Source organism: Corapipo altera, unplaced genomic scaffold, assembly GCF_003945725.1.
Source record: "Corapipo altera isolate COAL_440 unplaced genomic scaffold, ASM394572v1 0, whole genome shotgun sequence".
Classification (NCBI taxonomy): Eukaryota; Metazoa; Chordata; class Aves; order Passeriformes; family Pipridae; genus Corapipo; species Corapipo altera.
Window position 1 is genome coordinate 38,667,105 of NW_020884872.1, and position 16,283 is coordinate 38,683,387.

The following is a 16,283-nucleotide window of genomic DNA, read 5'->3' on the forward strand; positions in this document are numbered from 1 at the left end:
CCTGCTTTCTACCATAGTTTCACAAGTGTCTTAAACCTAATCGAAATTGACTGTGTTAGTTACTTCACACCTGTCTGTTTTTTATTCTCTTCTCAAATACTTTGCCAGATTTGTCAGATAAGATGCCTTATGTTACACCAGGCAACCTAGTCTCCAACAGCATGTCTTTCTCCAGCTGCTTTCTGATTTCATTCATTCCTTAGACATTCTATGAAATCCATAACACACATGCTTTCATGGATATGTGGCCTCTTGATATCTCCAAGAGCTATGACTTCTTTTTCTTTTTTCTTTTTTTCCCCCTTCTAAATGCATCCTTAAACAGTCCTTCATTTTAGTTAAATATTAGAATTGTAAATAGATTTGACCAGCTATGCTGACAGCAGTTTTTAGAGTGCTCAAGTGGTTAGGGCTGTTGTAGTGAACATGGAGATATTGTTGGTTTCATATGCAATTCAATTACCATAAACAGATGCACAATTGCAGCTCTGTCCACAGTGTCCTCAGGTACAAGGGGGAAGGTGAAAGCCAGGAAAGAGTTTTCACTAGAGAATTTCAATGCAGTTCAGAGTAAACAGATATTTTGTAACAAAACCAGTCTCTGTACAAAGAATTACTTGCCCAGCTGTGGTGCAGTACTTTATTAGATGAGCCACATTGCTGCTTTCTTCCTGAACAGACCACAGTGTTAATCCTTCCTGCATAACTTCGTTAGAAGCATTCTTAGAAATCTTCCCTGTCAGGAAGCCAATGAAAATGAATTTTATTTTTTTACTATCTGCTCCTTGTGGATTCGGTCTATGTTATTTAAAAAATTGGACTTTATTGGACTTAGAAGGAGTTTGCTTATGGCCTGTATCATCACATTTACAGATGAAACCTTGTTTTTCAGCTAGAAAGAACCTCAGTGATGCTCTTGTTCACTTTTTTTTGTGACCATAGGGAACTGTGTCATATCCATCGTTCATAAAACTATGAAGTAAGTTCCAACTTAGAAGGAAGAGGTAAAACAAGATTAAAAACTCTTTCAGGGCTTCATTTTTCTGATGATGAGAAAATGCCTAAAATCAACCTACCTCATATTCATGTCTACTTGTTCTAATGCCGGTATTACTCTTTGTCTTTCTTTATGGTCAGAGACAAGTTCTTAGTTATATTTTTACCCTCTGTGTTTTCTATTTTTTGGCAGCCTGAACTTGGGCACTTTCTATTGTGTTCGCACTTAGATATTTGGCTATGTATCTTCTGCAAGCCTAGTGCTGCTGAGCCATATACTGTGGAAATGTGAACTAGGGAACTATGTCAGGGGCAGGATTTTCACTAATAAAATCATCTACTTGGCATTGGTCTTTGGTCTATACACAATGTGATGTAGGCTGACAAGTGTTTACACTGCTCAAGCCTGGTCCCTTCAAGAGCTGTATGTGTGTGTATCCATATGTACAGTACTTGGTTTTGATCTTCACTGGACTTCATGAATGGCCCTAAAATATAACTAAAAAAATATGAGATTTCTCAGTCCAAAGTTCCCATGAGAGTTGTGTCACATCCCTGTGGCTGTCACATCCCACCAGGGATGTGGCTTTATAATCCTGTATCGAAGATACTGAGTATGGCATGAGGCAGTGTCAGCCTGTGGAAGATGTTAGACATGCAAGCCTATTTGGAATAGTACGGGAGTTGTGCACAGGTTGGAGGGAGCTACACGTGGTACAGGCATATCCACTGGAAGATAATGTCAGGGAACAGGAGCTACAATATTTCACTGCTAAGTGCTGCAGGAGTGCTGCTTTGCAGTAGACTTGGCCATGGTCTGACATGTGATAAGCCCCACTGTAGCAATTGCTCAGGATGAGGCAGGGTACATAAATGTGTTACTGTCAGCATCCCTGAGGGAGGCACAAAATGCTGCAATTATACCAACTTTATTCTGGAAGTAGGAGAGCAGATAGTATCTGTTGTTGCACAAATTGGGGTGCAGGTAGACAGTGCAAGTTGCAGTGTGTAACCTTTCAGTAAAAAGTGAAACCCTAGAAAAAGGGTATTTTCTAAGGGGCTTATAGTAAATCAGTGCTTCTTGTCATGTGGCTGTGGTACTTTTGACATAGTAGTCTTACAGACAGAGCCTTATGGACAGAGTTAATTTATCATCTAATCATGTCTTGAGTGACATATTATTTATTCATAGTGTTACTTTACATCTTCTACAGAAGTTAGATCCACAACCTGTGACTCATGAATGCTTCCTTTATCAAAGAAAAAGAAAAAGGGTTTTTGCTGAAGAATATGATTTAGCTGGTTCAGAAGCAGTGGAACTTGGCTCTGCAAAACCCTAATGCAAGGTACTTTTTGCACTTTGAACTCCATTTTTTTGTAGTGTCTATGTGCAGCATTTGGAAGAGGTAGTGTCTATGTGCAGCCTAAACACATTACTTTATCCATGTTAATATATATTTTTAATAACTAGTAAAGATAAGATGCTGCATGGGCCTTATAGAATTCTTTAATTCTCTAAAATTGGAGAAAATTAGTACAAACCTCAAAAAGATATCTATTTGAAGGTCAAGCTCATTGCCACCCCACGATTGAGTCACCTGTACCTATGTCATTCCTTATAGATGCTTAGCTGATGTATTCTTAAAGAACTCCAAGGAATCAAATTCTACAGTCTTTTCAGTTATTCCAGTACTTGCTATTGCCTGCTAGCAGTTGTTTCTCCTCTATTTCAGTTAATTCTGATCTGAGCACATGAATCCTACTAAAAGCATTTAGTTTGATACCTTTACAAACTTCTTGGGAAAGTCACTGGAAAGAGTTCTAATCCCAGAGCACCACAGATCTGTCTGATGGTCAATTTTGGAAGCAGACATTTCTTTCAGGTTCTCAATTGCATTTGTGTTCATTTAGGAAGACCATCTCTCAGATATTGTGGAAACAGTTGTACTTTCTTCTTGTGACTACATATTGTAGTCTCAATCTCTAGCTTTATTTTTAATGTGTCAGGCAATTTAATAAGTGTTTTGAAAACGCCACATTGATCAAATACACTTTTTTCCCAACATCTTTTATGTTTTGCAGGAATTTGTGTGGTAAATCTAGTTCTGTTTCTACTAAAGGAATGATAAATTCCTCTTTGGCTTCAAGCCCTAGCAATTAGGCCAGGGTCAAAAATTTTGATCTTGCTTCCTTCAGCATCTCAAAAAATCCAACCATATCCAGCTACCTGAACAACAGCTCACATGACTAACTTTGGGCAGTATGATTTAAAAATTGTGATCATAATTTTCTCCTCTAAAATATTACAGAAATGTGCTAGCAGAAATTCCAAGTAAGGATCGGGGATTTGTTTCTTGTTCTGAAAAATATGGGGACATAATGTAACAACACAAAATTTCTACCCAAGCCATGGTAGGACTTCTAGACACATTACTGGGGATAACAGTGTGTTTATAATGTCCAGCAGTAAGTGTCCTTATGTATGCCTTTAGGGGTGAAGAGAATGGATAGACTTCCAAAGTTGGGTTGTTTTAAAGTTGAAGAGGAGACAAAGAGGTAATCGCTGTGAAGTAAATGGCATGCTGAACATCAGCCCTGAATTTATAGATAGCACTTTTTTGCAACTTCAGATCTAAAAGTTCTGATTTCATTTCACTCACTGAAAATTATTTTCATATGGAAAATGAGGTCTGTGTAGCTCATGCTTTGATAAAAAATTTCTAGGAGTAGATCTGATCTATATTTCTTGAGAAACTACTTCACCGAGCAATGCCAAAACTTTTTTTTCATGCACAGTCCTTTTTTTTTCAAACCACATGTTCATGTGTCTCAGTACAAAATGCCACATTTTCTACTTTAGCAAAAAGCTTTAAGAAAAAATATGTTAAATATCATAGGTCTATAAGGAATTAATGCAGATTTGAGTCAAAGCACAGAGTTGACACACACCTACACAAAGAATAAACATCTTTGCAGGTAAACTTAATGCTGAGAAAAAAAGAAAAAGGCCTATCCAAGGGAAAAAAATAATCATTGATTTGACAGAGAGAAATCCAGGAAATTTCTGTTATGGATGTGTGTGGAACTATTTTCAATAGTGCATAAAGATCAAAAAGGATTTCTGAAGAAGGAGGTAATATTGAAAACAATGTTTAAACAGAGCGTATTAAAACTCTGGACATTCTCTCTCCCAAGAAATACCTGGCAGTTTATACAGCTTTTCTTGCCAAAGGTTTTGATTTTCATCTCCTAATAAACCTCCCAGCTGCTTAGTCTATTAGTGCTAGGCTTCCAAGAATTCTTTTGATAACCAGTAGATCTCTGGTCATGCAAACACTTTCTTTAAGACAGTTAAGAATAAAAGGAGTCAGATGTTAAAAGAATAGGTTTTCATTTCAATTCAATATTTTGTTTTCAGAAGGAAAGAAAAAAGTTGTTGTATATTTTTACTGACATCCATGTATGGTTTTTATTTAAAAAAAAATAATTTTTTTCTCTCTTTACACCCAGCTCGTTCGAAATCAGAAATCTTTAAGATAGTCACATCTTAGACATTGGTTATGTTGCTGTTTGAGGAGAGTCTCAGAGTCTCTAACTTAATACAGCCATCTCTGAAACAGAATTAAAAATATGCTTATCTAACAAAGATACTGTGGGATTCAGCACACTAAACCACTTCTCTGTGTCTGCACTCCCTCTAACTGCACGAATGAGGCTAGTGGGCAAACCTCTCCCTCACATCAACAAAGTAGGTAAATTATTTTACTTCTAGTGGCATGTAAAAGGCACCAGGGAGTCCTTATTTCATTAATAGCTAAACAAGTCATCAAGTGAGTGTCATTTGGGTTTTCTTGTAACAGTCAATCATAGAGCTCCTTTCTCCAGTTTAGGAAGAGAAGATATTGTCTCTTCAGTTTGACTAGTCTCTTAAGATGCATTTGACACCGTATATTTGCACCTGTTTTTCAGATGTGTGGAGGCTAATGAGATTTCTAACATGGATCTGTTTTTGTAATGTCTCCTTCACCAGCTTTACTGTCTAGTCTTTTTCTGACAGAAATGCATTGATCTAAGTGCTGTTACTGTCTTATTTCCATTCACTGAATACTCAGCAGGTCTTGTTAGGTGAGATTTTCTGCTGTTGTCCTTTGGTGAAACTTTTATACATAAAAGAATATGGTCTTATTCAGATATGCACTACAGTGGAGCAAATCAAATTACGATTCTTTGGGGAGGGATTTTTAAAAGCATCTTATTTAAGATGACAACATTTTTACAGCTGATTATGGTAAAATCTCATGCAAATGCTTTTGAAAATTTTATTCATTCATGAGAAAGGGGCTGATCTCTTCATTTTAAGAGAGAGAGTACATCCTCGAACAAGTGCCTACAATGCAGAGGAACCAAATGAAACAGAAATAGAGCTTTAGGGCCAAGCAGTAGCTTTGGTTGTCTAGGTTCACTTAAACGCTTGTTTCTCCTACCCTAAAGTAAAAAGAATAAATAAATATAGCCTTCATAAGATGTTGAAATTATATACTGTGGAATTTCCTCCTTCGATACCTTCCTGTCTACCAGAATACCTAGCCTGCTGTTACTCATTGTCAGACTGGCCAGTCATTTTGCACACACAGTCACCAGCTTGGGTTTTGTAGAGTGAATTTCAAGCTCTCTTTGGTCCTCCTCTTAAATCTATGCTGAGGGTGAGGAGATTCTTCACTTTGTTACATATTTGTACCGTAGAGTTTTCTTAATTGCTGATTGTTTGGACTATTTGAAACTTCAGGATGAAGAGAATGCACTGCAACCTGGAAATGAGGAAATACATTGTTGTGAAGGACCAGTAAAATTTGCTGTTATGGGTACTTGCAAGATCTTTTTTAGCAGTTTCTGGACATCATAATCTTTTCTTTATGGACTATGCTAGTCTGTTTTTTTCCTTAAGGTTTTTTGTCTTGAACTTCTCTGATTTTTCAGAGAAATACCACTCTGGAAATGCTCTATTTATGTCAGGCAATTTCTTGTAATCCGTATTTCCCAAACACACATACGGTTTTAGGTTCTTTCTGCATCTCCAGGTTTTCCAGGTTTTCATCTGTTCAGCTTCTACTTCTTTTCCTGTAGTGCATTTTTATTACCTCCACACAGTTTCATGCTTTTGAGACAGTTGCTACTAGCTGACCAAACTCAAGACTTGATGAAATGATGTGTCATGGTAAAGCTTAGAGTTGTTCTACTTATTTAACTGTACTTTTGGGTAAAGTATTGTCATGTTTGAACCCCAACAGGCAACTAAGCACCACAGAGCCGCTCCCTCATTTCCTGTCCTCTGTGGGATGGGGGAGAAAATTGGAAGAGGAAAAATAAGATAATTTCTGGGTTGAGAAAAGAGAAAAATGCCCAGCCAGTTCCCAAGCAGCAGCCCCCAACCAGCTTTTCCCCCGAATTTATATGCTGAGAATAATGCCATATCGTATGGGAAGTCTCCCTGGTCTGTTGGGTTCAGCTGTCCTGGCTATGTCCCTTCCCAACTCCTTGTGCACCCCACGCCTGTTCGCTGATGGGGCGTAGTGAGATCAGAAAAGATCTTGACCTAGGGTAAGCATTGCACAGCAGCAACTAAAACATCAGCGTGTTATCAACATTATTCTCATCCTAAATCCAAACCACAGCACTGTACCAGCTACTAGGAAGAAAACTAACTCCATCCCAGCCAAAACCAGGGCAACTATCATAATGGTCACTTAGATACGGAAATGTTACTATGTGAATATGTTCTACGGTTTCATTGTTTCATAATTCTTTCAAAGCAAATCTTAAAAAGCAGATATATTTTTTATCAATTAAGCAAATTAGTTGATACTATGATGCATGCTAGCTTTGCTGTTTCATGACTGTACTTAAAATGAATTAGATTGCTCTGTGACTTGTGAAAGCTTATGCAACAAGTGAATGGTTTTGATTAATAATGTATGAAAGTCAGTGCTGAATTTACATGCCTTGCGTCAAGGAAGATTTGCATACTTTTTTTACTCTCTAACAAAGGAATCCGTCACTACCTTGTCTTTAATAGTCATTCCCAGCATTTAATATATGGCTGAATGACAATCCAAATGCATAGTATCTGTACTAAGAAATTGTCTTTAATTTGTCTTTTTAATATGGTAACCCTTAAAATGTTTATTAAATTTTAAATGTAACCATTTTGGGGAATTCCTAAATTTTAATTTCTAGACTGTCACTTTTACTGTATAGTTTTAAAGGCAGCTACATACATAATGTATTTTAAAAGAAGTAACACTCCTATAAAAAGATGGTTCATTTTCAAAGGAATTATAGAGTTTCTTCCTTTGAACATTTTTTATGTTACATGGTTTTGTCATAACGTTTACTGTAACAGTCATTTACTCTACTATGACTGTACTTTAAATCAGAGGCATTTCTTCGGAAAAGCTGAGGTGGTAAAAGGCCCATCTTCACAGCGTTTGTCGCTCTTTAAACCAGGGAATAGGGATTTCTGTGTTCTTGGTTTCTAGATCTGGAAAACGAGTATTATTACAGTTTGATAAGGACAAGCACAGCTATGGTAGTGTCCTACTTCCAGGCTTCAGCCTGAAGCTCTGCCCATTCTCTTGAGGGTGAGAGCCTAGAGATCTAAGAAAAGTTGTATCCTTAAAAATACTCTCTAGGGCGAAGTAGAGGTAGGAGTGTTGACTGTGATGGAGAGCTTCCAGGTAGCTGTGTGTGAGGTGTGAACAATTCACAGTTTAGCATTTCCTTTATTCTCATCAACTGCCAGTAAATTTTGTAAAGTTGCCACACACACAAAAGTGATTATAAAAGAGGCAGTATATTAGCCCTACTAGCTATGTAATTGCCAAAAGAAAAAAGCAGACACTATTTCAGCACATAAAGCCAGTTTATGAGCTCTGCTGACATTTTGGATCCCTATTTGCTGAGTTATTTGTGAACATATAGCTGAGGAGTGCTTTAATTAAAAAAGTATTAAAGATGATATAAATGCTAGTCTGGCTAAATATCCATAAACAAGTACACATAGAGTCACTATGAAGAATGTTCCTCTCTGTTTACACCTTGGACTTGTTCACAAATGTAAACCAGATTCCTCTTTTTAAAGCATAAAATATTATATCAGGGAGCTCAAGCACTATCACGCATAAGACATTAATGGTACAATTAAGCATGGACTGCCATGCTACTATTTACCCTGTGCAGTCATTACATATGCCAGCGTTGCTATATTCATATCAGTAAACTGACTCTTCTCAATATTAAACAAGTTTCTAAAATACTTCCAAACAGTGCAGCTAAGTCCATAATTTTTTTTTCTGGAAGTTGACTGACTTCCTATCTGTTACTAAGTCTGTAGATCAGATTGCATTGATCCTAGCACTTGTATTTGCAATGTTTCTTTATCTCCTTTTTGGTGCTTTTATGCATACAATCTCTGTTTATAGTCTTTCCTCATATGTAAGAGACTGAGAAAAGTCGTGTCCTTAATCTTCTTTTAAGGAAACAGATTTTCCAAATGAAGGTTTGGTAACACACTACTACTCTATGATGAAGTCACTACACTTAACAAGGGTTAAAAGACTGTGTCCAGAATGGCATTGCGTTTTTTCTGCAGTTGTAAATCAGTCTTTTCCACAACTCAGTAACAGAAAGATGTCACTGGGGATTGAGGTTTCAACAGAGGAGCAGAGCATTGGCATGTTTTGGCTTTCTTCTTTTCTTCCTCATTTCTTCTGGCTGGCAAACTGGCTGGTGGGAGTCAGTCTGGGAGAGTAAATTAGATCACTCACTCAGATGCAAGCAAGAAGCAACCCCCTGTGAAGCCATTTGGAATTTGATCTTTTTGTTGATTTCAGTCCTGTCTGCCAGCGCTTCCCAGAAGTGTTAACAACTTTGTGCTTCCATTTCTGGGCGATTTTTGTTCCCATCTAGTTTCACCAAAGCAATAGTGTAAGACAGCTGGAAAAGCCTGACTGCATGCAGTGTTTTACAAAATACCTTGATACTGAAAGACGAGACGTAAATTAAAAGCTGACTGCTCACTTGGAAAATCCATGCCCCACAGAAACATTCAGCCTTGTGAATTTATGAGTGAAAGTGAGCAGGGACACAAACAGGCATGATAACATTTCTGTAGCTAAGCGAGAGGTCATTGCTTTACGGACAGATCACTCACAGAACCATGTTAAGGAAGGCTGTCTTTCAGTATGCAGCACAACAGAGAAATTAGACAGCAGCACCTGCCAGAAGGCGGCTTAGTTTTGCCGGCAAATAGGAAAATCAATCCTTTTGCTGGCGCACCGGGAGGTTGTCACAGCCTGCGCTCTGCGGGGTGGGCGCTCCGCCACTGCCTGATGTTCCAGATGTGCTCGAGGTGCACGACCACCATCTAGCGGCTGCTCTATAGTAAGGGTAAGGAGCATGTCACTGCCTGGCGTGGGAGGCATTTCATGGCTGACAGTAGGTAATGTTTTAAGCTTTAAAGAACAACGCATGCATTTTTACTTGCCTGAGTGATTCCTGATTAAACAGGAAAAAAAACCCCACACTTTCTTTTTTTTTTTCATTAAGTGGCCCTCCTGTAAATTTTCTTTCTCTGCAGCTTCACAGTATTCATCAGAAAACTGACATCAAGGTAGTCAATAAACATAAACTACACATGCAGAAATTGCTGAAGTTAAAGCATATCTAAGGATAGTTTTAAGTTTTTTCTTCTCACTTGGAAAGCTACAAATCACATAGCACAAAGATACTAATTAATAAGAGACAGTTCCTCGACACTATATATTCTCTTCCTCAAATAAGATGGGATTTTCAATCAAGAAGCAAGAAGGCAACATAGAGTTAGGAGGAATGGCTTCTGTTTCCAGATTCAGTTAATTTTTTGCATGTGACCTTTTAGATCTGCTCCTTTAATTCTGACATCATAAAGCTATTATTCAGTGCAGTATTATTCAGTGCACTCCCTTTTTCATTATGTCCATTTGCAGAATGAGTTGATTATAGAAAGAAATGATTTCACAGAGCATAGGGGTGTCACATAGTCACAGAAACAAGCAGAAAGTCCTGTGTGTTTACAAAATATGCATAAATATAAATACAGTGTGTAAAATAGCATCCCTGCATAATGATACTATTGTTCTGTCAATGATGAGTCCTTTCTTAAAAAATAAATACCTTCTATATTCATTAGTTATTTAAAAGATAGGGTTTTGTCAGGATAGGTTTCTTTACTCCTCATGGGAAATCATTACCTATGTCCTCTAGTTCTTTTAATATTTTTTTTCTGATACTCTATTCCTCTGTATAGCATGGAAGAGCCAGGTTACCAGCTTCCTGATTAGATATGGAAACCACTAGAATTTTCTTTTATTATAATGATTTAGGTGTTAAAGCAATTACTTCATCCATACCCCTTCAGGCTAATGCTTCCATCTTCTAAATCTGAGAAAAACATTTACTGAAGAAGACTTAAGCCCCCTGCATTTTGTTGCTGAATGCCCATATGCCTAAATGTGCAATATGAGTACAGGTACAGTTTGTCTGCTGTCTTTTCTTCTATACAGTATGAAGCTAAAGGAAAATGTCATATAAATTGATCAAGATTCAATCTCTTTTCCAGTACTAAATCTTTCATTTCCTGAACTTTTTTTTCTTTTCTTTTTGATAATTACCATTTACAGTTGTAAAACATTTTCAAAGGTAGAACTATTTATTGCTTGGATAAAAGCAGTCTTTTGAGATTGATACACATGATGATATCGATTTACTTAGTTTTAATCTCTATTGAGAAGTGTTTTCCTTCCTTTTTATGATTAACTGTCTTCGTGATTAAAGGAATTGTTTTATTGTTACATCAAAAAGTGGAATTTATGAGACAAGTTCAAACAAAAGCACTGAAACACAAAAATTTCAAAGCCTGTTACTTTATTTTACCTCTTTTGTCATCAGAAAATTCTTATAAATTAACCAGGGTTTAGCCATCTACTGAAACAAATGGGAAAGTTATCATAAATATTTGCTAGACATTTTTCTTTACTAAGATCTAATTAGATGCATCTGCATTTAACAATATTTAGATGCAGATGTTGAAATCCTACTCTCAAATGCTGCAAATTGCCCATGCCAACATACCTAAACTGATGAGCAGTGTCATAACAACCATGTGTTTAACCCTCTTCATGATTCAAAGCCTTTTCATGACTGAAATGTCTCACTGATGTCTGTAGTTATATTGCATGAATCATGATCTGATTGTTGAGGACATTGACAAGAGGTTTTGAAGTAACGGGGCCTGTTGCAGATTGAATAGCCAGGCTCTGCAGGTTTTCAAGCCCTTGTGCCCCGTGACACCCATGTTCCTGCTGTTATACAAACTACAGAGAGATATATGCTTTCATCTGCCCTAACCATGGGACTCCTAGCACTATGCTGTCATTACTTAAACCCTTTGAACTAGTATAAGGCAGCACAATGTCACTGATTCAATACTGACATCTGTGGAAAAGGAGAAATTTGCCATTTGATATGAGGGACATATGTTAGGTTTTGTACATGGCAGCATCCCCATGTTTGATATTCTGGGATGTATCCCACCATCACTTAAAATTTTGATACTTTCTCTCCCTCCATATGGCTTTGAACATGTTGAGAAAAACAGAGCATGTTGCTGTGAAAGTCTTTTAATAACTTACTTGTTGGCTTCAGGAAGATGTAGTCAGATATTAAATAAATAATCAGAAAAAATGGAATCGGTTGCTGATTGTCTTTAATTGTAACTTTTGGAAGAGCAAAAGATGCAGTAAGGCAGATGTTAACTAAGACTTGCTCTTCTTTTTGAAAGCAAAACATTTCATGGTGTTGAATCCCTTAGTGGCATGCTTTATTCTGTATCCAGTTGAAGGAGTATTTACAGTGATAGTTAACAGCACAGTTCCTGGCATCAGTAATGAAAGCTTTATCATTTTCTAGTCACATATGTTAAGCAAGAATGTATATTCATTAGAGTGATTGCTTTCTAATAGCCTTAAGAACACTTCTACCAGTCACATGCTAAATATGTTTTTACTTTAGTGTCACAGATGAACACATATTGTTTTAATTGGGCTAATTGTGCATTTTTGTCCATTCACAGTATTGCTTTACTGTGGCAGATGGCCCAGTGATGTGTTATAAACACTTTGCATGACATCCCCTCTATTTTAGTGATCTTCACTGTGACTTTCCCATTGGTAATGACTAATGACAGTTTCCTAGCCAGCAACTTTTAATAGATTCCATTTTTTTCTTTAATCTCGGCCTGTCCTCAACAGCACTGTTTTGTTCAATAATTTAATCAGTTCAGCAACAGTATTAGACAATTGAACCATTACTTTTTGAATTTTTGAAATGCAAAATACCCATGAAGTAATCACTGATGAATACTTCTGTATTGATAGAGACCACTCTCTCTTCTGAAGAAATGGAAACGGATTTTCTATCTGTTCTTGAATGCTTTTCCTTTCCTTTCCTTTTATTTTTATTTATCTTCCTTGGTACTGAGAGCCTATGCAGTAAATAGGAAGGAATCAAATAACTAGAAAAATTAACAGAAAGGATTAATAGTTTTGCCTACCCACCATGCCCATCTTAACCATTTAACACCAACATATCAAAGAATTGAGTTTATACAGAAAAAATTCCATTCATCCCTGCCTCCTCTTATCAGTGAAGACTTATCTGCAAAAGGGACACCCTGAGGCAAAACCGCTTCCAGGTTCATCCCATTTGTATTAGCAGACTAGGATGTAGATGCTGCAAAATCAATAGGGGCTCCTTATAGGCTGGTGTGATTTTTTGGGAAACTCACGGACTCTGACATTTCTGGCCAGAACCACTCCTTTCTCTGTGAAGAGGATCAGATAGTCAGCTTTCTATCTTTATGTTGCTAGCAGCTGCTATGTTTTGCTAAGGGCAGTGCTCCTCACACTCGCTCTCTTTTATCCAAGACATTTTATGAAATGAAGCAGCAGTTAAGCAGAGCGAGCGGGTGGCTGTAGGACAATTCTGTGATTTCACAGCAGTTTGTGAGATTTCACAGTTTAATTTCACAGTTTAATTGTGTTTCTTCTCTGAACAAAAAATTACTTCAAACAAGAATGCCTAACAAGCCCTAACCAGTCTGTATTTTGAAGCTTTCATTGCAGAGATAAGGAGGAAGGACAAACTGGCTGAAGCCTATTATCACTCAGACATTAGGTTGAGTTTAGACCCAAAGTTTAAAATTAGTAACTTTATAGCTTTTAATCAAAAGTGGTTTCATAGAATCATAGATTCAGCCGGGTTGGAAGGGACCTCCGAGATCATCAAGTCCAACCCCTGATCCACTACCACCATGGTTACTAGACCATGGCACTGAGTGCCACATCCAGTCTCATCTTAAAAACCTCCAGGGACAGAGAATCCACCACTTCCCTGGGCAGCCCACCCTTTCTGTAAAGAATTTCTTCCTAATATCTAACCTAAACCTCCCCTGGCAGAGGTTAAGACCACACCCTCTTGTCTTACTGAGAGCTACCTAGGAGGAGAGACCAACCCCCACCTGGCTACAACCTCCTTTCAGGGAGTTGTAGAGAGTGATGAGGTCTCCCCTGAGCCTCCTCCTCTCCAGTCTGAACAACCCCCAGCTCCCTCAGCCTCTCCTCATAGGACTTGTGCTCAAGTCCCTTCACCAGCCTTGTTGCTCTTCTCTGGACCTGCTCCAGCATCTCAATATCCTTCTTGAACTGAGGGGCCCAGAACTGGACACAGTACTCCAGGTGTGGCCTCACCAGTGCTGAGTACAGGGGAAGAATCACTTTCCTGGTCCTGCTGGCCACACTGTTCCTGGTACAGGCCAGGATGCCATTGGCCTTCTTGGCCACCTGGGCACACTGCTGGCTCATGTTCAGCTTCCTGTCAATCCAAACTCCCAGGTCCCTTTCTGCCTGGCTGCTCTCCAGCCTCTCTGTCCCCAACCTGTAGCTCTGCATGGGGTTGTTGTGGCCAAAGTGCAGTACCTGGCACTTGGCCTTGTTGAACCTCATCCTGTTGGAATCAGCCCAACTCTCCAGCCTGTCCAGGTCCCCCTGCAGAGCCCTCCTGCCTTCCAGCTAATCGGCACCCAACCCCCACCCTCACCCCAGTTTAGTGTCATCCGCAAATTTGCTGATGATGGACTCAATCCCCTCATCTAAATCATCAATAAAGATATTAAGTAGAACTGGGCCCAACACTGATCCCTGGGGAACAGCACTAGTTTCTGCGCACATAAGCCTCTCATAACTTTCCTTTTGTCTTCTCTCCCCCTCCACAGAGTGATATAGGAAGTTCAACCTAAAAATGCTTTTTTAAGGCAACACATGTATGTTAATGCAGCTACCTGCCTGAATTTCAAAACTGTTCAGTAGCTTGCTTGTAGGTGCTTAACTGTGCTTGCTAGCATCAGGCATCCTCTTGGCATATTGATGCTTACTCAGTGTTGCTGATATTAGTAGTGACTTCTTTCACCTACTGAATGTTGATCCTGAGAGTTTTAATTAAATCTGCCTTTTCTCGGACAAGCTGCTGAAGTCACATGATGGGACAAATTCTGCCTTTGGATACATTTGCATACTGCCAGTGAATCCATCTGAGAGATTATGCATGTGGGTCCAGTAAGAGAAGGAAGTCAGTCTGGTCTGTTACAGAACCAATTCATATTCAGTTGCAAAAGGAAGAAATGTGGAAATGAAGAAGAAAAACTTCTCTTTGAATGAGGAGAGGAAAGCTGACACCCTTTAGAAAAAAAGGAAAATAGAATGGTTAAAAGTTTATTGTTTGCTGATACTGAAAACTTTCAGGGAGGCTTAATGCCAAACTTTTTATTTTTTCCCTCTGACAGGCACAAGCATATTTACTGTTTATGAAGCTGCTTCTCAGGAAGGCTGGGTCTTCCTCATGTACCGAGCAATCGACAGCTTTCCCCGATGGCGTTCATATTTCTATTTCATCACCTTAATTTTCTTTCTGGCCTGGCTTGTCAAGGTACTTAAAAATATGTCTTTTTAAAGCAGTTTGAAATGTAGATCATATTAGAATTAATTTCTTCTCTTTTCTGCTTGCTGAGCTTTATGTCAGCCATTTTTTCTTGTTCTGTTTTTCAGAATGTTTTCATTGCAGTCATCATTGAAACGTTTGCAGAAATTAGAGTGCAGTTCCAGCAGATGTGGGGGTCCAGGAGCAGTACTACTTCAACTGCTACAACCCAGGTGAAGCACTTGAGATGCTGAGATTCTCTGGGGATTTGATTTGATTTATTTTATGAATTAATAATAAGCAGAAAATTACTGTTACATATGATATATTTGACTTTGCATGTTACTACCTATATTCTAAAGTTGATATATGAATTTTCATATATAATTTAATTCTATTATCCATATCCATGTGAATTGCATTATCCAAGTAGTCTTTTTAAAAAAAGAATTATAGAGAAGACTGTAATGTGGTTCCCTACATGGCTAGGTATGCTACAGCTGTGTTTGTATTTTCTTTTAATATAGTAGTATAATAGTTTTTTATCATGTCATTGGTGGGTTTGAGATTAGGGTTGCTGTTGAATATCACTTTCTGTGCTAAGGAATAAAAGCTGAAATTGCAAAGTCGTGGCTGGAAGAAGAGAAGTCAGAGGGTAACTGAAGCGTTTGCAGAAGCTGGTCCTGGAACTGAGAAGAGTGTGTTGAGACCAAGGAGGAAATGAGATATTGGGACAATGAAAGAGCCATGCTAATAGTTGGAGAAGTCACAGAAAGTGAGACCCAGAATAGAGATAATGAGTAAGAAGAAACCACGATAGGAAGGGTGCTACATGTGGCCTGCATAGTGGGAAAGACCCAGTATGAAAAATGAGAGCTAATAGGCTGAGATTTAAGTTCTCTCACTCATTATTTTAACAATCAGATTATGTGTTTTGAATGTACAAAAGACAAGGCTTTTCCAGGCTAGTGCAGCTTGCCATCTCTAAGAGGAACCAGTGCAAAAAAGCTGCCTGCAAAAAGCTCTTAGGAGGACAGAATTCCCATGAGGGAATTTTTTCTAACTATGTAGCTAGAGATTATTTATTTTCTTAAACCAGAGGATTTAAATTTTCAAAATTATTTATTAAATATTTTCTGATATTCCTTTGGTTATATCTGTAATCCATATGTAAATCTAGTTCTTTTCTCCCTGCTGCTACATTTTTTGCCTCAAATAGA

At 38.1% G+C, this 16,283-nt stretch overlaps 1 protein-coding gene across 5 annotated transcripts in view; it reads left to right on the plus strand.

Moving 5' to 3' along the window:
- NALCN (sodium leak channel, non-selective) overlaps positions 1–16,283 on the plus strand; it is a 223,288-nt gene that overhangs the window by 55,083 nt on the left and 151,922 nt on the right. For all 5 annotated transcript variants that reach the window (XM_027644562.1, XM_027644537.1, XM_027644531.1 and 2 more), the window contains 2 exons: positions 14,930–15,072; positions 15,192–15,296. In XM_027644562.1, the coding sequence (XP_027500363.1) occupies positions 14,930–15,072; positions 15,192–15,296 (248 nt within the window). The remainder of the gene's footprint in view (positions 1–14,929; positions 15,073–15,191; positions 15,297–16,283) is intronic.